The sequence below is a fragment of the Ctenocephalides felis genome, unplaced genomic scaffold (genome assembly GCF_003426905.1).
Source record: "Ctenocephalides felis isolate EL2017-DRISC unplaced genomic scaffold, ASM342690v1 CF-g0.4_SCAFFOLD_01886, whole genome shotgun sequence".
NCBI classification, from domain to species: Eukaryota; Metazoa; Arthropoda; class Insecta; order Siphonaptera; family Pulicidae; genus Ctenocephalides; species Ctenocephalides felis.
In genome coordinates, this window is record NW_020538040.1 from 92,660,989 (window position 1) to 92,686,076 (window position 25,088).

The following is a 25,088-nucleotide window of genomic DNA, read 5'->3' on the forward strand; positions in this document are numbered from 1 at the left end:
AAAATTTTCATGAAGGCAGGTCTAGCGGTTTCGGAAATCTAACAAAAAAAGTAAAAAAAATGCCATTTGGCGGTCAAAAATGAACATTAGACATATGCACATCAAATTATCAGATATTTTATAGAGATTTTAACAATAAGTATAAATTTTGTTTACATTCGTATGGGTTCCGTACCAATGTTTACGGGGTAGACGGCGACGCGGAGCTTACGCGCTTCGATATTTCGTCTTTATGCAATTAAAGCAGTACGATTGCTTTGAAAAAAGTTCAGAATTTCCAAAATAATTCAAAATAAATGATTTAAGATAGAATGATTTAATATGGTTCGAAATTTTATTAAAAGTTTCAAATCATTGATCAACTTTTATTGATTACTATTGATTATTTTTAATTACTCGAATTTTGAATTGCGGTACGGGAAGTTCCAGCAATTTGCCTTAAGGCACGATGCCTTAATTGCCAGAATTCCATTTACAGCTAGTTTTATTTTCATGTATTTGCATGGAAAAACGCTTTATGGAAAAATGTGGGGTAACAATGTATAAGAAAATTGCATACTTAGCATTAATCTTTGATGAAAAATATAATACCAATAGAGTGCTAAATATGCATTTAACCTAGCAAATGGAATGGCTTTTACCATGTAAAAACAAAAAAAAAGAATTAATTTTCCTGATAGCCATGTCGATAGTAATTCCGGATCCCTTACTATTGCAGATACGAACGGAGAACTAACCGCCGAGCGCGACGAACGGTGAAGTGCCATCCGCGGGCTGGACTCGACTCGAGGTCTCGAGCACTGCATGTTTGTCAACGCGTGACAGCCTTAGAAAAAACGCTAATGTAAAGGATTTGAAGCTTTCCGTATTTAAGACGGCATAACACGACAACAGATGCGTTACAATACTACGACTTACAGTTAATGACGACGCGAAGTCGGTGCAAAACAACAAAAAAAACTATTTAAAGGTTGAATGAACAACTGCATGGATTTCTGGAAATTATTTTTTTGGTAAAAACATCGTTACATAAAATGCGAAACTCTGAATATATGCAATCCATAGAATTTGAACACTTTCACTTTTAAACATGTGAATCAATGTAATATGATACTGATACATATAACAATGGTCTAGTATCATGTAAACTTGTGAGTCAATTCTCCGGTAACATAGCGTTGTTATGGCAACGCTATTTTACGATGCTTTCTTGGTAATAAATGCAGTCTAAATGCTATGTATTTGCTGTGCAGTCGGACGTTATGAATGTAAAACCTAACCTAAAAAACGCACAAATGTCAAATCCAGAATGTTATCATAAGTGCATCTTTTTAACTTCCCATAGGGTAAGTTATAGTAATCGTCCTAAAATCGAAATTTAAAATTTTTACATTTCTTCGCGTTTCAAATATTTCTGAACATTTTCGCATACCTCATTGTCAAAAAAAAAAATGGATGTTTGAGTGTGTGTATGGTGTGTATGTATGTATGGATACAATTTTTTTATCCGGGCGCACGAATCAACGGATTTGAATGGTTCGAAAAATTTTTGGCAAAGGTAGGTCGAGCCGTTTCGGAGATACGAAGCAAAAAGTGCAGGAAATAAAAATTAAGATTTTGAGAGAACGGAGTATCCGATTAGAATGATTCAAAAAACTTTCTGCTTGTGTTGACGAAACGAGTACTTTTGGATTTTTTTTAATTTTTTATTTCCAAAAAAAAATTTTCTTTGATAATGAAAATAATTCTTTAATATGGAATTTTTTTTCTAACTAAAGTTCTAAAGCTCAATTATATACTTATATTTAAATTTTATATATTATTGACTTCAAATAAATAAGTACAACTTTGCAATTCAGTTTATATAATTCCTATAAATATTATACAATGTCAATTTTAAATTCGATTGATTAAGTTTTGTTTATTTACTTTTCTGTAAACATATTAAGTTTCAGTATTTATAACAATCTATTCGAAAACATTTAATATTCCTCGAATATTTCATTACGGTACGAAAAGTTCCGGCAATTTGGCTTAAGGCACGATGCCATACACCACTAGTTATGTTTTGCATTGGTTAAATATTGTAGGTATTATTTCGCAAAATTTCTTTAAAATTTAAAATATAACAATGGAGCTGTTTGCCCCCTGGCCGTTCCATTTTACCTCGCGCATGGGATAAAAAGGAGCAGATGACAAATTTTGGAAAAACAGCAAAAAAAACACATTTCTATAATGATAAATGGTTACCTGGGAGTTTTATTGAGCAGACATAGTCATATAGTTGTTTGTTTGACATGTGTTAGTTGTTGTAAAATGATTGGTTTAGATTTCAGTAAAAACTTTCACAATATAATTGCTCAAAGTCAAATTACAACTGGTTAAATTATTACATAATTGAGGTATAATAGGACAAAATAACATAAATATCAACTAGTAGTGTATGAAACTATACAAATACTACAATGACCTAATTACTGTTTTAGTTTGAGTAAATTTATTAAATTTTGAAAAAAAATATGTTAAAAAAAATTACATTGCGGATATCTAAGATATATATACTGAACTTTATTTAAGAATTTTTGCAATATTAATAACATAAAACCTTCGACTAATTAACAAATAATAAAATTCACGCAATCATGTAGATATTCACTAACGCGATATGTTTTTTTTAAATTAAAACAATTTTGCATGACAAAGTGCTTTCTCGCCAACTTTTAAAAAGCGCAGGTACTATTTTAGAATTGCCGAGGAAAGTGCAGCGTATTACCGGTTTAAGAGAAAAAGCCACGGCAAATAAATCTTTCTGCGACATGACAAAAAGCATGTAAGAGTAAAGCTGTCAGTAAACGAGTGGCAAATCGGTAATACTTCACACCTTTTTGTATAAACCGTAAAATCTAGCACAAGTTAAAGTTCATATTACAGTATAGAGTATTATATATCATGCTCTTTTCAGTTTTTCTTAAAATAAGCGAATATTTTATATAATATATATTAGATTTCGAAACTTTAGTTTCATGAGAAGGATTTGTAAAAAGCTTGGAAAATATTAGATAGATTATAATATCATAATTCAGTATATTACACGTGTTATAAACTTTATCAACACGATTACACAATGAAAAAACCAAAGTGGAAAAGAAATAATCAAATTCGTTACTCGATTGTTAGTTGTTAATGGAGTATTAAACTATATTGAGAAGTGCATTAAATAATAACATAGTCTACAAAAAAAGTTGTCCATATGTTTTTCTAGTTAATTGTTACCGCTGAATACAAAGCACAAAATTAGGCGTTAAACTGCAGTAAACGGAAAAATAAAAAAATCAGTTATTTTTCTGCATGATAATTAAAATATCATAATTTCTGTCGTTTCATGACCCTTTTCTCCTTAACACTAATCGTATGCTTTTCGTATACTTATTCCTACCATAGCGGGTCAAATGACCTATTCCTACAACAGCTAGTCAAATGACTTACCACTTGCTCAAGTGTATGAAATATGGAATTTAATTGGAAATAATCTGAAAATACAATTTATCATAATTAATAAACGTATTTTCTTTCACAAACGTAATAAATACGAATTTTTAAGTCATTGCTCATCGCATTTTTTACATCTAAGATTTTTCAAAAAATATATTTTTCATGTTTTCAAATAAATTTTTACTGCAGGTTTTGTCCCATTTGAAATTTTGATATTATTTGTAAAATATTTGATATTATTTGTAAAATAAAAGAATGCTTGCTTTCAGCAAAATGATATTTATATATTTAACACATGCAAAGTTATATTTAATAAACTTTTATGCTCATTTTATTTGAAGAATCTTTCTTTATGAAATATGAAATATATTGTTTGGATGATCCTAGAATTTTTTCGATAGAACGTATGCGCTCAAATAATAAATATCAAATTATGTACTTAGCTTTTGCATTAGTTTCATCACATTTATTGAGCTTTCGTATGGCGAATTTACTCATTTTAGATTAGATAAAGTTTGATTTTAATAGGTTTCACTATATTTGTTATTTTATTAGGGTTTTGCTCAATTCTCAAACTATATTATAGCAAACCCGTACTTTAAAAGTACCGTGTTATGAGAGGGAGAGTCTCAATTCTTGAAACGTGTTAGAGTGAAACCGTGTTATAGAAGTACGGTGTTTTGCGAGTACATTCATCACTCAAAATAAACATAAAAAAAATAGAACTATATAAATAAAATGATTAGTACGAAAAGTTCCGACCGTCATATTTTCAAAAACAATAAAATTATAGGTGCCTTTCCAATTCTAAGTTCAAAACTCCTTGCATGATTAGTGTTAAATGGTCATTTGACACTCCTTGGTATGATTAGTGTTAAATGATCTGTGCAATGGATTTCAGCAATATTTAATATGCAAAGAAAATTTGTATAATTTAGTGGAATTTATATGCAATATGAAAAAGTAACAAATTTAGTAATATTTTATATACAATATAAGTATTCAAGTAAAGTTCGGATAAATTTGACTATAAAATATATTGAAATGCCAAAACTTCGATATTTAACTCCATAACTCGCGTTATGGCAGTTAAATATCGTTTAAAATGAAAAAGTGCAAAATAACCGATAAATTAATGTTTAAAGCCACGATGTTTAGAAACTTTACTCTCAGCTAAATTCTGATAATCTGGTAATCTATCTCCTTCTCATTTTACGAATCCCGATACCCCCTGCGTGCTAATGACCTCGCCGTGAATTTATCACTTATTGGGTTTCGTGCAAAACATTCGGGCGAATGAATTATAATATATTTTGGATAGTGATCTCTTCCATTTCGAGGAAACCTGGTTATTAATATATTATATGAATTCGATCTGGGAACGTCCCACCTTCCGGAACTAACATGACTGCAGTCTAGACGAATTTTACATCCTTGAACGCTCTACAGCAAGTATGCCATTTCGTGTTTTTCGTACAGGTATAATGATTGGCAAATAAAAAGTGATGGCAAAATAATAAGAAGAAATCTATAATTGACTTACTCTATAAAACGGGTATGTTAAACAAACCGTGATATCAAAATGTAATGATAATAAATAATTGCATTGAACACACCTAAAAATATTTGTTTACCTTTTTCTTTTTTTTTTCAGTAGATTCAGTACTGAGATCTTCAACTTTTTCTGAGTCCTCCGGGAGAGGCACACGTGGCGGAGTTCTCTCAAAATCTTGTGCTCTGTAAGAAATGAGATAAAGTATTAAATAAATTTCCATAGTGTAAAATACATAAACGTAATCCAGAATATCAGCACATTATTATATACTTGAGAATACATTAGTACACAAAATTATATATAATTATGCAAAATCTAATAAGTCGTGTTAATTAATAATAAGAAAACCATCAACACTTATTATGAAAATCATAATTGCACATAATTTATACCGAGCAATTTTATTACTATAATTCTGATCACGAACGACTCCAAATATATATGTAAGTTGCCGTCCTGTAGCACCAAATTACAGCAATTATTTTTGTTTTCGAAATTACGACGTCAATAAATTTTCGTCGCTGGCGGCGATCAATTGAAAACGCCTAATTTATGATATTGGATTACATTAATGATAGATTGCATTGTGTATCCAAACAACTGTTACAAATCATGGATATTCAAAAGTGCGATTTAAGGGACTTGTTTAACCTTTTAAATTTTAATTTAAACTTTTAAACTCCAAGTGCAATTTAATTTTAGTCATATATAAAAAAGTGGTGACACGGTTGCATATATGTACAGGGTAGAGAGAGGCTTAAAGGTCCGCGAATAAAAGGACCATCACCGATATCTCAAAAACAAGTGAAGTTAGGAATTATTTAATAACAATATTTTGAAGAACTAGCCACCACCTCAATTCTTACGATGCCGCTTTCAGGATATAAAAGACTATGTTTGAAAATCCATAAAAAAAGTATTTTCTTTCGATGTTAGTTTTTTTGGTTGTGAGTATAGTTGTTTAGTTTACAAAACCTTAATTCAGTTTTTAAGTAACCGTTATTTAATTGTTTCATAAGATGTACTGTTAATTTTAAGTTAGATTGAACCGTTTTTTTATATAAACGATTAAACGTGGTTGAGGTTGAAAGGACTAACTGAACCTTGCAAAGGTATAAATTTCGGACCATATTTCCAACTCTGCTGATGAAATATCAGATCAAGTTTTTATATAATGTAATTTTTGTAGAAAATGTACCCATAAAATTTATATTTTGCATAATGTATCTATTATTTTGTAAAATTTCTTCAAAATTTAAAATAAGACAGTCGTCTTATTTTATCTCGCCTATGAGGTAAAAAGCACCAGGTGGCAATTTTTTGAAAAAAAACAGCAAAAAACACGTCAGATAGTGGTTTATTTGATATGTGTTATTTTTTGTGATATAATTGATTTAGTTTTCACAATATAAAGTCAAATTGAACCTTTGTGCCCCGCCCTACCATATATAATTAAATTCATATAACATATGAAATTCAGTTTTCGTGGTAGAAACTCTAAGTTCTATTGCAATCACAACTGGAATGAACAACCATTGGGTTTTTGCTAATAGCAATTTGTAAAAAATGTAAGAAAATATGAAATTTAATGTGAATAAATCAATTTTTTGCGACCAAAATTACGCAAGCATGGGGTATACAACCATTTCAACTAACCACAAAAACGATTTTGCAAGATGCTTCGTCATGCTCAGCATCTTTATTCGAAATTAAAAGTTTTATTGTAATAATATTCGAAATTGAAAGTTTTATTGTAATAATAGTTTCCTTAAACAGTTTTTTAAGCCGATACTGTATTTTTTTATGTTAATTGATGTAATATTGGAGAAGTAATACAATACGACGCGTACCTACACCTTTTAATTTACTTAATATTCAAATTATTCAATATTATATATTATTTTATTTAATGTGTTCATTTTAAATATACATCAAATTAAATGAGAGAAGATATTGTGCTTGTTTTCTAATATTACCATTCAAGTCATATAAAGACTCTAATTTCGCTGTATGTTCAAAATCATAGTATACGTGAAAACTGTTCCATAAAAAAATTTGAATAATTCTGTAGTATCTTCTATGACACGAGAACTATAAAAATTCAAAAGTCATGAAAGCTCATAAAACACGTGAATATGATTAATTAAACTCGGAGTATTGCGACAAAAAAACGGATGTGCCAACACGCTGCGGATGTGTAATTTTTATATGATTGGGTTGGACATGAGCAAAAACTATAAAGCATGTTTCATTTTAAGTAAAGTACAGATATACTCAAATAACAATTTAAAGATTTTAAAATGATTGCAATATTTAGTTACACTTAAGTAGTTCCGATCATGTGAATCTTTGAGTAAACAAATAATAAAAAATAGCTTTTATGATTACGGGACGCTAGAGAAGAATGATTGAAAGCAATTCTCATTCATAAATTAACCGATATATACCTAGTAGACACGCCGCTGGGTGTTGCTACTATCTTCTAGTTTAGATTGTAAGATATTTATTATTAGCAATCTCTGCTTAATGTTAATACTCATGTAAAACAGATTGCAGAATAATAAAAAAAATAACCGAAATAATATTTTCTCATCAATATGTCGCGGAAAACATCCAAGTTTAATTGGGAATTGTAACCTGAATTAACAGATGCATGGCGTTTTATGACAAATATTTTGTGTTATTATCTATAATACGTGGTTTATAATCTATTTCAAAAATTATCGTCTACACAGCAATTCCGAAAAATTACCATATTTGGGACAAACAAAATTCTTTCACTTACAAATAATAAAATCTTAAATGTAAGAGAAGGCTCGCTTGTAGATAAGTGGCAAAAACGACTGGTCTAAATCAGACGTCCCGGGTTCGATCCCGCTTCAAGCAGTAGTAATAAAAAATTTTACCTGGAAATATAGATAGTAATGTTTTCAAGTAAAAATAGTCCTGATCCGGCATTGCTGCATCAATCAATATTCGCTTTATTACAGAAATTGTAATAATAATTCATCACACAGAGATGGAACAACTATTTGGGTTACCATCTGTAGAACTGACTAGTATTAGGTCAAATTAGACTAGTATTAAGTTTATAGGACTCTTAAGTTCTGTTTGTTGTTGAAGATAATACAAAAAAGTAAGAGAAAAGATTGTTATAAAGGGTCATACGAACTTATTCATTCATATTTTTTTAATTATTATTTGAACAGCAATCGGAACTTAAGGATTCTATAATTAAGTTGAGATGATTTGACCTATGGCAAATGACAACCCAAATATAAATAGTTATCGTATTCTATGTAATGAATTTTTTATTGCAATTTCTGTAATAGTGATGAATGCCAGGCAATGCTATTTTCAGTTGGAAACATATTGCTATCTGAATATTGAAAAAAAAAACGATGCCACACCACTACTAACTAGACAACAGGCTGTCTGAGGCGAGTGTATCGATGGTGGGTCCTCTGATTAAATTCCCAAATTAACCTTCGGAAAAGCCCGATTAACGTATATCCATAAAAATTAATAAGCTGTTTTTTATATATTTAGTGTTTTTATATATTCTTGATACTTTCAAGTATCGATTACGAAGATTGATAAAAATGTCTAAATTTGTCTCTTTTTGCTCTTTATAGAGCAACGTTTGGCACCGTTGGTCTATTATAACCGTGTGCGAACAAGCCGTGTGTGTCAGTCTATCATGAGACTTGCTAATCGAGGAATCGCATGCTGTCTGCGAGTTAAATAATAAGCAAGAATCGAAAAAACAAAAACGAAGATGACACGCCGAAAGAAAGCACGTACGCGTGACGTATGTTAAATTCACAAAGCAAATCTTTTTCATTTCCGAGAGTTGGGTGTCCATTTGTCGCAAAGCTGCCGACTGACTACGGGCCATCTTCTCAGTGGCGAACAAGAGGAATACATAAAACTTAATAGATTTCCTTAAATTTGTAATCATATTTTTTTTTGTTGTTAGACAAATATGTGCATCAATTTATTTTTATTAATCAACATCAAAATAATTACTACAGGCATATGATGTACTTTTTTAAGACAACTAGTCTTAAATCACACTAGTCTTGAGTTTAAATATACGATATATTAGAAAACATTTTTAATATAAGGGAAATACGGACAAAATAACATACATAGACAAAATGACCCAGTGGCATTATTTAAAAATTGGTTAGTTTTAGTTATATTGTTGCGACTGTATAACGCGAAGAAAGCCATATCACAATCCTGTCAGATGTTGAGCGTCATTGTCATAGACGCGTAATCAATTCGGACGTGTTACTCGCATTTAAAAGTTTATTTTGATGATAATTTCTTATATTTTTTGAACTTTTTAATTGCTAATTGTAATTATTTATATTAATATCAATTAACTTATGACACTACTAGTAATTTAGATCAATTTTATTTTATACAATTTTGTTCACTTTTGAACTAAATGAAATGCAATGGACAAAATAATATAGTACTATTTCCCAAGAACTATAAAGTAGTTCACTGGAGGCCAAGAACAGGAAAAAAAAGAAAATATTTAATTTCTACTCTAGCTACTTCTAAAAAGAGACCAAAGAATCCACCAGCAAAAAGAAAAGACTTGCATTTGTTGCAAAATCCTCTTTTCCCGTTCTGAGCCCTGCGAAGGCGGTTAGGATATTTGGTAAGCTCACTTTTAAGCTTCATGTGCTGATGTCCCAAAAAGGACCAAACAATTTATTTGTGAACTGCGTTCTTAAAAATTAGCATCTCAGTATATTCTTACCCTCTATGTCATTTTGTCTGTACTACATGGACAAAATGGTTTTTGCAATTTGTTGCATTTTTCCTAAATAAAAATATTATTATAGTTCCTACTTAATTAAACGCCTAAGGTAGTACAATATTTAAGTAGTATTACTGATAGTCAATGAACCAAAGATGAGTAAAAACCACTAAGACTGGTTATAACTTGTAATATCATTAAATAAATAAATATTATTAAGAAACACAACACTATGTCATTTTGCTCGTACTTGCCTTGTGTGTAATTATAAATGTCAATCTCTTCTGGCCAAGTGTAATAGTTGTACAGAGTGTTGTTTACAATTCGTTTATCCTTTCAACTTACAACTGCATTAGTTTAATAAAGTATAATGAAGGTTTAACCCTTACCCACTAAAACGTTAACAATGATCATCTAAATTTTGAAACAAAAAGATATAGTAAATAATAAAAAATGAACTACACGTCACATTACAAATTTGACGGATCAAGTATTTACTTTTTCTAAATTTTGAAACAAAAAGATATAGTAAATAATAAAAAATGAACTACACGTCACATTACAAATTTGACGGATCAAGTATTCACATATGGGTTATTTTTGTCCGCCAAAATTTTTGGAGGTTTGCTGTCCCTTTGGGATGCACGACACTGTCTTCCCCAAGTGCATTGCTCAGCATATGAATGGGGCGACACGACGCCGACGTAAAGTTGCGCTGATTTGTTGCGAGCGATAACTGGACTTTTACATATGTTTCGTATCGTTTGTTTTGTGGAATGATTTATACGATATGTAAATGGCTACTGTTGTGTCAATTATAAACTATGCGATTCGCATATATTGTTCACCGTAAAAGAGATATTGTTAAGCAACACGCGAGCAGACGTTCACAATGCGCTGATTTTAGATTATAATGCATTTTGTATTTCGACAAAAAGAGTAATTGAATTGAATCGCAGAATATTTGTACATACAGACGTCTATATGATTCGTGAATGATAAACGTGACAGCTCATGAAATGTAATATGCAATGAGTTATTTTAATTTAACATGAATCGAGTTTGAGTCTGTCGGTGTCATTCAAGTTCAAGTTCATGATATTGTATGAAATGCATTGTTGACAATAATTATAAAGGATTGAAAAGCCTAGTTGATTTTGGAAACATAAAAAATAATGATTGTTTTAGCAGATGTTGATATTAAAATTTACATATTTATCCAAATGTCTACAAAAAAAGTTGTCTGTATTGTGTGTGCGGCATGTTTTCCAATGCTGTTTTTACCGCTGAAGACGAATCTAAAGTCAAAATTAGGGGTCAAATGGCAAAAAATTGAAAAAAAAATTTGAAAAAATGGTAAAATCTCCAATCTAGTAATTCTTCTCCATGATAATTACAATTTTATAATTTCTGTAGATTCCTGGCTCTTTTTACCTTAAATGGCTTCTCAGTATTCACTTAAATGATCAATTAGGTATTTTTATAGATGACAGCAGTAATTAAAAAAAATATTTTCAAATATTTTATTGTAAACATATTTGCAGATTACTCAAGGGCAATGGAACATAAATATGTTTGCAAATCACTACTGAATTATACAAAATTTAAGGCCCAGATAACGACAAAAATTATAAGATTTCAAATATCATGCAGAAGAATTACTAGATCGGAGACTGTCGTTTTGTTTTAACTTTTTGCCATTTGAAACCCAATTTTGACCATATTTTCGTGTTTACCGGTAAATTGGAAAACATATTCCGCACAACCGATACAGACAATTTTTTTATGGTCCTGTGTTATAATCTTTGTCATATGTACCAAAAATATTAGGCAATAAATAAAAAACAATTGTTGTGAATTGAAACAATATGTCTAGGCACATCACAATTTTAGGAACTACTCTGAAGGTAAATAACATCTTGTGTAGTGCGATAAGTCACAATGCTTTTACAAACACGTTCTATAATAATGTACATAAAATAATTACCCTAATATTTCGTAAGATTAAAGGCATCTCTCAAGTCCTTTAAAGGTAAGTTTATTAGATTATAAATATTTATATGATATTTTACACGTAACTTTAATCAGATCTGATCAATATTTCTGGATTAATTATATTATACTTCATTAATATTGATATTGATAAATACTCTTCGGTAATCGGCAAATAAATGCAAATGGATATTAACGAGCGCATAATATTTAAATCCATAAGATATTAACGCGGATAATATGCACACATGTCATTTTGAATTTGCATAGTTGTGCAACAACTTCGGCGGCCACTTGTCAAATACCAGGCGATGTACTTCTGCAAAGCACCTGTGGATAAATGAGTTGAGTGAACACACCTGTATGGATAGGGGCGCCGATGTACCGGTGGTTGACCTTGACCCAAACCACCCCGTGCAAATAACCCCATGCGGCGATATACAGATAGAGAGAAAGCTGAGTGAACAACTTACTTACGATTTGACAGGTGTAAATGGTATTGCAAAACTAAAATCAAGTTCTATTTTTATATAGATATCTAAAATCTTCTAGAATGTGTTTTTTTCTGTGAATTACAAAAATACTTCTAAACTGATTTTTTTTTAATTTCAAGACCTGCTCGAAAAATACAGTTGAAAGTCGTTACATTCGATAGGTTTAAATTATTCATCGGTCTCATAATCGGTCGAGTCGTTTTTTTTTCATAATTAATAGTGTAAGATCAAAAATGGCATCAATATTTTCTCAGAATAAAAATTAACATAGAGTAGAGAGGGGCTTAAAGGTCTGCGGGTAAAAAGATCCACAACCAATATCTTAAACACAAGTAAAGTTAAAATTTTTAGACAAAAATATTTGAAAGTAGCACAAAAGATAAGTTACCAGCAACGCAATCAGGAGATAGACGGCTATCTTTGAAAATCATATAAAGAACAAAATAATTTGAAATAATAAAAGTATTTTCGTTGGTTCTTACTTTCTTTGGTTGTGAGTACTGTTGTTTAGTTTACGAGATCTTAATAAAGTTTAAACAACAAAAAAAAGTAAAAAAAAGTAAAATGAGTTAAATAAAGCCATTTACAAAAGATAAATTAAATGAAAAGTTATTCGAAATTTGCTTATAAATATTTCTGATCAGACCAGATCAAGATTATTATACAGTGTTATCTTTACAAAAAATGTACTTATGACATTTATGTTTTGCATTGGTTAAATAAATATAAGTTAACTGGGAATTTTACTGATCTTAGTTCGATAGTTGTTTGTTTGATACGTGCTATGTGTCGTGATGTAGATCGTTTGATTTAGACATTATAATTACTTAAAGTCAAATTGGATATTTATGCCCCACACTACCCTAATATATTCCTAATAAAAATTTAAAAAATAATTGAAAGATAGTTTAAACACTTAAGTTTGCATATTGGTACAGATTTTTTTATTGGCGAACAGAGCAGAAATACATCACTCAGTTAGAACAAATGCAATTTTAAAGTTTTATGGAAAACGACAATTGACAACAATTTCTTTGACATCTTGCGATTGACAATTTCAGAATGAGTGAAAAGTAGAGAAAAATTGAATGAATTGGATTTTCTGGCAAAAATTGTTAGTTCGATCCCGCTTTGAGCATCTTATTGTCAAGCAGTGGCTTCCACTTGGAAATATAGATAGCAATATGTTCTGTTCAATAAGCAAAAATAGCCCGCATTCGGCATTGCTGCATCAATTAATCGCCTATTGCAGGAATTGAAATAACATTTCATCACATAAAGTTAAGACAATTGTAGAACCCGACTAGTAGTAAGTTTAATTAGCACAACAGCTTATAGGACTGTTAAGTTCTGATTTCTGTTTAAAATAATAAGAAAAAGGAAGCATATATATTTTTATTATCAACGATTTTTAAGTGTAAAACTTTTCGCTACGGAAGTGCTTTCCGCAGGAGCGTCGCTGCTGTATGGGAACAGCGTACCACTCAATTGCACTACTGAACAGACGATAAATTTCAAAAAAATTCTATAATTATCAATAAAAATGTGTTAAGAATTAAAAATTACGCTTAATAATAAACTAGAAATTACAATAAAAGACTAAAATTCAAAGTGATATTTCTTGAAGCAAAGACAAACGCAACATGTCGTCCAGGAAAGACATACGTAGCAAAAAGATTAATGAAAGTATGAATAGTATGGGTTCAAACATTTTGATGCAACAACCAGATGTTTTAAATATTGTGATATAAAAAATAATGTTTGATACATAATTAATACGGACAGGAAGATTCACTATGATAGTCAAAACGAGTAAATTTTGGAATTTGAGTAAAATATTGACCAGCTTTCTATATCTGATGCCACCCCGGAGAACGCAGACGATCGACGGACAGAAACATTCGCTCACAACTCGCGTACAAACGGTACGTTACAAACCGCCTACGCGCGCGTGAGCATTTGCGATATTTTATTTTTTGTATCGCAACGACCCGTCTGGCAGAGATGGAAAAAACACGGAATAAAGCGATTCCTTGTGTAATAGTTTTTTTTCTGAAAAGGGATATACTTGACATTTGAAGTGGAAAATGTAATTATTTTATGACATGATTATAATTGTGGTAGTTGGTAAGAATCAAATTTTTATGTATAACAAGTTGTATCGCCAAAGTATAGAGAAAACACCCAGTGTTTATAGAATAATTTATTTCATATTAAATTCTTAATTACTTCTACAAATAATGACTAACTGCAATATATTTCCGATAATCGTATCTTAATTCAATTTCAATCAACATTCGTTTGTATTAAGGGCAAGGAATTTTCTCAAAATACCAATCCGAAAGAATGAGATGTGGTTTCGATACCATCGACTTTCTCCAAAGAGATCAATCAACTTGCGAATTGAAACAATGTCAGGTCCACTTTTAAGGTGGGCCATCTTGCATTGTTCTTCAAGATATTGATTGAAATTTGAATATTGTATATTGATATATGAAAATAATGAAGTTGGCAGAATCAATAAGAAAAAGTTAATATAATATCGTAAATATTCATATGATAGTGGTGCATGGCATGGTGCCTTAAGGCAAACTTTCTGTATCATAAAATTTTGAAATGTTTAAAATTTTTTGAAAATTTTGAATTTTATTCGACGCGATCGCGCTACGTAGATATCTTAGAGGCAAAATATCGAAGCGCATAAGCGTCGCATTGCAGTCCTAAAATCTCGATATGAAATCTATAGAAATGTAAACAAAATTTGTACTGTATGTATTAGTATTAAATTCTCTATCAAATATCTGATCATTTGATGTGCATATGTCTAATGATCATTTTTTAACGCCAAGTGCCATTTTTTTCACATTTTTTTATTGGATCTACGAAACTCTAGCCTTCCCAAAAATTTAATCTATTCTTTATTCCGTCAGTACAAGTGAAATGTTTTTTTTAAATCATTCAAATTGTACGCCCCTTGTTTGCACTTATTGTCCCTTATCTTCGAAACCTGCCTCAGCCAAAAACTAATCAGCACGTCTCCTTATGAATAGGAATCGAATGCTTTTCGAATAATTCAATCGCTTAATCTGTGCTCTCGAGATCGTCGACAAAATTACATACATACATACTACACACACACATACATACATTTTTTTAAAAATAAGGTATGCTAAAATTTTCAGAAGACCATATATGGTTTTGCATATATGCAAAAATTTTCATTTTTAATTTTTTTCCGATTAACCGTACGGGAAGTTAAAAATTGAAAAATTGCACAGGTGAAGAAAATAAATATATTACCTGAATAGTTTTCCGACATTTTAAAATTAATTTGGTTTTTTAAACAAATGGAACAAAAATATATTTATTATTATTTTATAAAGAGATCATAATTAATAAATCAAACACTAAATATATTTAATAAGACAGAGGACAATGGTAATAAGTAAATGTGAAAATTTATATATATATATATATGAACCTTTATATTTTCTTATAAAATTATATACACTCATAAAATTTGCAAATGTTTCCTCAATTTTTTTACGGTATTTAAGATAATAATTTTTTTCTAACATAACAAGATTGACATTTACTTATGAATAGCTAGAATAATAACATCCTAAGCGTGTGTATTAAGAAAGTACAATGTAGTACTAGAAAATCACATATGTAAAAATTTGCTAGGCAAAATCAGTAGCAGCAGCGGTCAATCCTGTTCTACTAGCCTAACTCTTTCTCACAATCAATTACTTGAATTACATGTATTTTCCAGAAACAGGAAAATGCGATTGTTGTTGGACAGTTTGAAGTAATTAAAATTAGCGCGGACAAGTTAGTGCCATCACTGCTGTTTGTGACGTAGTAGTCGGTAGACGGCGCGTTGTTGATATATATTTTGTTGTGTCTGAATGTCTGAATGTCTCGTTTGCGGATGTATTGCACGCGGCTTCCACGTATTATCGTTATGTCTAACTTTTAACTTAATATTGGTGTCTGTTATACGGGCTTAGGTCTGATGTATGAGTGTATCTCTGTCTGGATTGGCGAGACGTGCCAGGATGCCAGGGCGGAAGGAAACATATCACGAACAGACAACCTCCGGCCGAACTCTCTCTACCCTTATATATGCATGTGCAAAGATTCCCAACAGCAACAGCCATTACAGAAGCGCTTGACCTTTTCATAGTACCAAAGAGACAACTTTTAAATTCTTGGAACGAAATACAAATTTTACTTGTTTACGCAATTGCTATTTTTCATTTGTTAATTTATTTATTCATGAGCAATCAAAAAAATAATATTTCTCTAACTAACAATAATTTCAATAAGGAATTAAATTAAGTAAGGAATTTACGTTACGCTAATAATATCTATGTATCTATCCATCATTCGTGGTAAACCTAAAGTACGCGAATGTTTTTGATTCATTTAACAAAATTTGAAATAAATATAATTGCTAAATTTATTATTATAAACATAAAATTGCAAATTACCAAGAATTTCTTAAAACAAAATAGACATGTGAATGAGAATTTTTTTTATAAAATAATGATAAATTTGAAAAAAAATGTGAGAATAATATAATATAGAGAGTAAAAAAATATTGCTGAATAAAAAATGCAACTTTAGTATAGAATGCTCTAACCTATAATAAAGTTGCAATTTTTTTTACTTTCAATATCATATTATTTTTACCTTTTACTTTCAAATTTATTATTATAAATGGGCAAAAATTCGCTGGTAAAAAGATCCACCACTGTTATCTCAATAACAAGTTGTGTGTAGAAAATTTTAACGATACTATTTTAAAGTAGAGGGCAAAAGATGTGTGACAAATGTATTTCTTCTCGTTGGTATTTTTTTTGGTTTTGAGATCTTTTATTGAGCTTACGTATGGAGCAAATTAGCTCAAAGTTAATTTAAGTGTGCCATGACATTTGTAATAAAAAAACGAAAAAGTGTGCAAAATACATTTCTAATAATCGATGTCTAATAAAATCATCGTTCAATCGCAAAATATCAAATTTTAATTAAAACTACTTAATTATTTATGGAGGTGCTCTCCATAAAATAGACGACACCTAAATATAACTTTTAAGTATACGCTATTTTATTATTTTATAAGACGTATCGTTATTTATAAGTTAGATTCAATTGTTTTTTTATGTAAGCTCTAAAAATGCTTACATTCGGGTGGGGTAAAAAGAATCACCCGAATCTTTACGCTGACAAGTTTTGAACAATAACAAAATGGTAAATAAAAAACTAAATTTAGTTAAAAAGAGCGAGTTAAGAAAAGAAAAATTAAATTAATAGTTATTTCAACTATGATGATATTTCTAACGAAATACCAGGTCATTGTGTGATTTTGCAAAAAAATGTGCATGAAATTTTCAATTCGCATTGTTTAAAAATGAAGCTATCATTCCATAAATCCCTTTAAAATAACACATTGGATCTCTATGTTCCCTGGCTGTCCTTTTTTACCTCGCCTACAGGGTACATTTCATACATTTTATGTATTGCTATGTAGTTGGTTTGGTTTTCACATTATAATTGCTGAAAGTCGTGCGTCGCCTTATCCTAATACAAATTATTATTGAAACATTTTTTTTACAATGCGAGTTTTTTTTATCAACACAAAGACTCAAAACTAATTATTTAAGATTATTTTTTAAAAGAAAATTTTCGTTCACATTTATAAAAATTTTACTATTAGGTACTAATAGATTCAGATTTATCAATATATTGTATTTTATTATTTCATTTGAAATGTATTACACTTATCAATTAAAATAATAGTTTTGAACAGAGAATAATGTTAATGAGACATTCGATAATTTTTAATTGAAAAATGTTCCTTGAAATAAACTTATCGATTAGCTTTTGTACTTCCTTAAAAAGCATACTAAAAAATACAATATTGGCAACAAAATTTTAACACTTTAAAAAATATTTAAGTATTTTTTTATTCCCAAATTCACCAGTAATCTGTTTCAAATCCCCTTTCAAAGTATAAACTAAGTCTACAAACAGGAAGTATTAACCCTTTCATCAGTCATGTATAGTTGGGAAACTCTGACTGATAAATATAAGACCGATGTCAGTCACCACGCGGCCGTGCTAAGTGAAAATTATGCGCGGCGACGAATATTTCACTTCGATATTTTCGCGATGGCATTTACGTATTTTGCATAAAGTTAACAGTGCAATATGGTACGTGAGAATTTGAATAAACCGTTCTCTATTCGTCGTCCGAGCATCTAGATGTATTTTATTCATGAATATAGATATTTTGTAAGCTAGGCGCATATCCAGACTGAATGCTAAATGAAATGAAAACATTTCAATTGCGCAGTCTGGAGAAGAAGATATATAAACGTCATTTAGGATTCTCATTATACTGCTTTTGTTGTACTCATTACCTTTGTAGTTACCTCTAAAAAGTTACCGCTGGTTACACATTTGTTGTTCCCCACTTTAAATTAGCATCGTTAAAAAATACCATACTTTACTTATTTTTTAGATAATACTGGTGGATTTTTAAGCCTCGCGCAACCCTTTATATATGTACTAGCTGACTTGGCAGCCATAAAAAATATTTTTTTAAAATATATTTTATAAAATTATTCTGAATGTACATTTATATGTGGTATAAAAGTGAAAAGGGCAGCTAACACAAAATTGATGTTTTACCCTCTGAAATGCATGCCACATATAAACGTTTCTCGGGCATATTGATAGTCATTGCGAGTGCTAGCCTAATCTAAAACTGAGTTCTAATTTAAATTGTATTGGCACATTTGGATATTGGACCTGCCTTTCCAAAAACCAGAGATCCAGTTTTTCACTTCGTCAATAGAAGTAAAATGTTTTTTGAATAATTCAAATCGGACGCTGCGTTCTCTCAACAACTGAATTACCATTTTTGGCACTTTTTACCCCATATCGTCGAAACAACTAACCTGCAATGGCGAATTCAGCGTAAAAAATTGTATTCGCACATACATACATACATAGCCACACACACATAGATCCATTTTTTTGGGTATGCCAAAATGTTTAGAAACCTTTGAAACGTAAAGAAATACCCTATGAAAAGTTAACAATGCAAGCATATTGAAATATAACATGAAATAGATGACATCATTTCACTAATGATGTCTGATCACAATCATAAAGAAACATACTGCCCAAAACAGACAAACAAAACAGAAGCGCTACCCAAAAACCACGATCAAAATGACATATTTTTTACGACAATCCACTAATTAATACCATTGATAAATATTGCAAACATTCCATGGTCTGCTAATCCTCGTGACACTAATTATAACCTATATAGTTTTGAAGACTTTAGTTTTACGATGAATCTAACAAAACAAAGAAAATGAAGACTACATTCAACATTCGCAAGACCAATTAATACATCCTTAATAACGGCATAACAATATAGAAATAGAATTTAAATAAATTTACAGAAGAATTACAAAATTAACGTCCCTAGGCAGTTAATTTCACATTAAAACTTTTTCTATATAATGGACTGAATACAACACATTTGCTATTTTTACAATCATTAATGATATTAATGATTTTTAAAAAGCAAAACAATAATTCTACCCTAATAACATAAATATTAGAAAAAAAACCTCTAGTTATATTACATATTACATATAGTATTATTATTATTAATACCTCTATCTGCATATTACTTAATTGAAAGAAAGACGTTATTAGCAGATAATCTAGTGATTGTCCTTGCCAGAGTTGGGTCACCCTTGAATGAGTTATATCCGAGGAATTAACTCCTCATTCGGAGTGATTCCGAGAAAAGTTTGCTATGTCCGACTTCCCTAAACTGATCCTATACCTATTAACACGTACAGATATATGCTTGTTTTTTTTACCAATATGAACATTTGCATCAAATAAGCGGTCGCTTTCTTCATGACTTTCTAGGTATAAAATGAACCAAAACTAGTGGGGCGCATGGCATCGTGCCTTAAGGCAAATTGCTGGAACTTCCCGTACCAAAAATTATTATTTTTTTTAAAGATTAACATTTTTGGAAAAACATTACTCTGAAAAATTAGATTTTTGAGAAACTATAAGTTTTCGTCAAAAATTTACTTTTTTTTTGAAAAAAAAAAGACTCTTTGAAGAAAAGTGTATTTTGAAATATTTTGGAAATTCTGAATTTTTTTTCAAAGCAATCGTACTGCTTTAACTGCATGGAGATGAAATATCGAAGCGCGTAAGCGCCGCACCGCCGTCTAACGGATAAGCTTTGGTACGAAACCCATAGGAATGTAAACAAAATTTATACTTATTGTTAAAATCTCTATAAAATATCTGATAATTTGATGTGCATATGTCTAATGATCACTTTTGACCGCCAGATGGCATTTTTTTTACTTTTGTTACTAGTAAACGCTAGACCTGCCTTCATGAAAATTTGATCAGTTCTTCAACTTGTTAATGCAAGTACAATGTTTTTTGAATTATTTAAATCGGACGCTCCGTTCTCTTAAAAACTGAGTTACCGTTTTGGCACGTATCTTTGGGACGGCTAGACCTGCCTTCGCCAAAAACTAATCAGCACGTCTCCTTATCAATACGAATCGAATGTTTTTTTAATTATTCAAATCGCTTCATCCTTGTTCCCGAAATCGTCGACGAAATTTTGTATCCGAACACACATACACACGCACACACATACATCAATTTTTTCTAAGGTATGCCAAAATATTCAGAAACCTCTGAAATGTAAAGATATATAAAAATTTTCATTTTCGATATTTTTGCGATTACTATAACTTACCCTACGGGGAGTTAATAATGATTTTGTATTTTCTATAAAAAAAATAGAACTGCAAAAATACAGAACAACAAAATTGTGTTCAAGTGGGAATAGCCTAAATCCAATTGTCAAGTTCTGCTTGATAATCATGCATAATTTAAATAAATAATTCTTTTTAATGTCAATGTAGTCGCAAAATATTCTGAATTGATACTGAAAATTCCAACATCTATGAAAAAATATTAATTGAGAATCAATGGTGCTGATTTCGTCAAGTTTCGGACGAGTTTCAATTATTATTGAGTTCACCGAAAATCAGCTGAGCCGTTCCTTTTCATTAAACAGCACAATTTAAAAAGATTCCAACTCCTGTTGATCACCACGATCACATTTGGTTGTTTGGATTTATATAAGATTGTTTATAATGTTAGGTAATTAAAACTGTTCAGGGTTAAATTTCCAAGAATTTTCCTCTATCTCCAAATCTCGTAATGAAGGGAAATCAGAATATCGTTTGGCACCTCGCTTCAAAGCGCAGTCCTAGCAATTCTGCATCGAGTGCACGACGTGCTAAGTGCTTTTACACCGATTCCAGAACTGCGCTGCAGGTAGGTAATAGTGGAGGCAGATCGATAATTCCTCGCACGTCCTCAAGTCTGCGTGACTTCCCTCCTGTTCACCTACAGGTGGGATATCCACGCACAAAAATTCACGCAAAAATATTATAGGACCATTGGGAAAATTTTGCTAAAACGCTTTTTCATCGTTGACTCGAATAGCTGAGAAAACAGCGAAGAAACTGGACAAATAGAACCTACTACTGACGTGAAATCTTTTAGAGTTTTTTTGTTTTGGGCCAATTTTTTTAGGTTGTTGTAATATGTATATTTAGAGATGAATCGGAGTATACCATTTAAGGATCGCGTCTTTTTATATTGAATAAATCTAACTAGTAAAATTAGTAAAAAAATCCACCAGAAATCCAGGAATTTTGCGAAGAATTGCAAAGTAAACTTACAAAATTGTGAAGACCGAAATTTTGCAAACGTTTTCTCATTCGATTTTAAAAAAAAAATCACAAAAAAGCCTTTTCAAAGGTTCAAAAAGTCATTTCATCATAGATTCGAATAGTGAAGAAAAACACCTCTTATCGTAATAAGACATTTTAGCAAAATAAACTAAACAAGAAATTGTAAATTGTAAATTAATATTTAACCGAAATTTTTTATTACACTCAACTATTATTTAGCTTGTTTATAATTTGATAGATTGCCAGAATAAAATACGGAGTTTAATTACATTTTAATTATTATCAAAAATTTTACTTCAACCGTTACCAAAATATTCTACATTGTTCTTTTAATTTCCACTTTCAATTTACTCCATTCACAACGTCTAGCTAATCGTAATTTTTCTCATGTTTTCACTGAATTTTGCGATTAATAAAATTTTGATCCACAAAAACTGTATAAATGTGAAGCTTCGAACAAAGAATCTGAAGGTAACAGAAAACAAAAAAAAAAACATTTTTTTATTTACTGTCGTCGCTTCGAAACTAACATCTCTCAAGAAACATGATCTTGATTAGATTTGAACAAATAATATACTTAATATATAATAAACAGAAATTCGTGGGTTTTTATAAATTAAATAGCATTGTGAAAGAGAGGACATTAAGATCAGAAGACATTTAGAGGGCATTTGTTTTTTGACAGATGTCCTGAAGATAAAACGTACTTAGTTCCAAAACATCGACAGTAAATAAAAAAAAGTTTTGAAAAACTTTTTTGGTTTTTTATCACCTTTGGATTCTTTGTTCGAAACGTATATTTACAGATCCAAGCCTCTACCATCTAATATATATATATATATATATATATATATATATATATATATATATATATATATATATATATATATATATATACATATATATATATATATATATATATATATATATATATTAACAAAGTCTAATAATCGGGCATAACATCAATAAAAAACATGAATTTTTTTCAAAAATGATGTAATGGCCATTACATCTTCAACCAGTCTACGAATAACACACTATCCATTTGTGATTTTTTCAAATCAGTATTTTGTGAAAATATTGTGTAATTTCAAGTTAATGTTTATAATACATAGTGTAGTGCATTACCATATCCTAATACCATGGATTATTAAAATTTTCCAATTTAACAATAAGATCAACTAATTTTTCCACTGAATGAAGGCTAGGATTATAGCCGAAACGTATGGATTTAAAATAAATTTTTGAAAAAATTCATGTTTTTTATTGATGTTATGCCCGATTATTAGACTTTGTTAATACATATGTCAACATCAAATTCAGAATCATACTAAATATATATATATATATATATATATATATATAATAAAATTAATAACTATTACTTATGCAACTATATTAAAGCTGATGAAAACAAACTTTATGCATGAAAAAGTAGAGTTCATACAAATATCACTATAGGCTGTAACACATTAATACAAATTCATTCAATTGTCGTACAAATTTATTTATATTTATTTGTCCCGCAATTTGCAAAAATAAAAAATTCATGAATCAATGTCTTTATTGTCAATGGAAAGACTAACAATAAGACACACGGTAAACGTCCAGCCTCATACTTGCGTATTTGTATAGCTCCATTTTAAATTCAACAAGTAAATATTTATGAAAATTTATACAAATGCAAAGTAACCCAAGTGTAATCCTAGCTTTACAGCTTTCACAGACCTATCTGCAAAACCGCTCGAAGGATCTTAAACAGCAAGGCGACTTGCTCCCATAAAATATGCATTATTTGAAGATTTCTCAAATTTATTCAGTACTGAATTAACATATCAGAATTTCATCCGTTTCCTTTTGTGACACAAATTGTAGTAATAAATGCAAATAAATTAACCTTTAATCTTCTACAATTTATTTTTGTCGAAAGTGTTTAAAATATGAGCCAAAGAAATAATTAGATGTAAAATAATTCAGTACGTGCTAATTCATCAGTAAGATTACTTCATTCGACTGATACTAAATGCTATTTTAAAATAAAAGCCACACATCTCTATAATATTTTTTAGTTTTGCGCAATAATGTAAAAGCAGACTTCAATAAGTAGACACGACAGTAGGTATACAAACTATTGTAAACTGAAATAACGTTACTTTTTTACAGAATTAATTTGATGAAGATCATTTACACCAATTAACGTGTGTGTACATATATATATGTACGAGGTGTGTTCAAAAAGTACCCGGAATTACTAATAATTAAATTTCGCGGGTCTGGAGTGTTTGATTGTCAAAATTTTTTTTTTATTGTGTTGGTATACATGCCCCTAAAGTATGATGAAATTTTCAGCTATATTCACTGTTTACTTTGTCTGTGGTAGTCGCTAAGGTTCGACGTGTTTTTCTGAGCTCGGCGATTTTTACAATGGAAGAATTGAAAAGTCAAAGAATTTGTATTAAATTTTGCGTAAAAAATGAAATAAAGTGTTGCAAAGTGCAAAAATTCACCAGATATGGCTCCGTGTGACTTTTTCCTATTCCCAAAGTTGAAGAGACCCATGAAAGGACGGCGGTTTTCCTCGATTGAAGAAAATCGCTGAGAGTGCTCAAGGACATATCAAAAAGTGAATATCAAGGGTGCTTCGAAAATTGGAAAAAACGCTGGCATAAGTGTATTATATCTAGGGGGGACTACTTTGAAGGGGACCACATTAATGTAGACGAATAAATAAATATTTTTTTGAAAAAACGAAAATTCCGGGTACTTTTTGAACAGACCTCGTATATAATACACAAATCGGCATGTGAAAAACAACTTATAAGAAGAATTAGCGGTTATTGATTCACTCAAATCTCGATCATTCGCGTTATATATAAAATTAGATACTAATTCAAAACGATCAATAAAAACAGCCATCAGCAAATTCAATGCAATCACTTAGT

At 30.2% G+C, this 25,088-nt stretch overlaps 1 protein-coding gene across 1 annotated transcript in view; it reads right to left on the bottom strand.

The window, feature by feature from the left end:
* Positions 1-25,088, bottom strand: part of LOC113378298 (transcription factor IIIB 90 kDa subunit) — a 177,233-nt gene that overhangs the window by 69,180 nt on the left and 82,965 nt on the right. Inside the window, exon 3 of the mRNA XM_026618832.1 lies at positions 5,127-5,229. Coding sequence (XP_026474617.1) covers positions 5,127-5,229 — 103 coding nt within the window. The remainder of the gene's footprint in view (positions 1-5,126; positions 5,230-25,088) is intronic.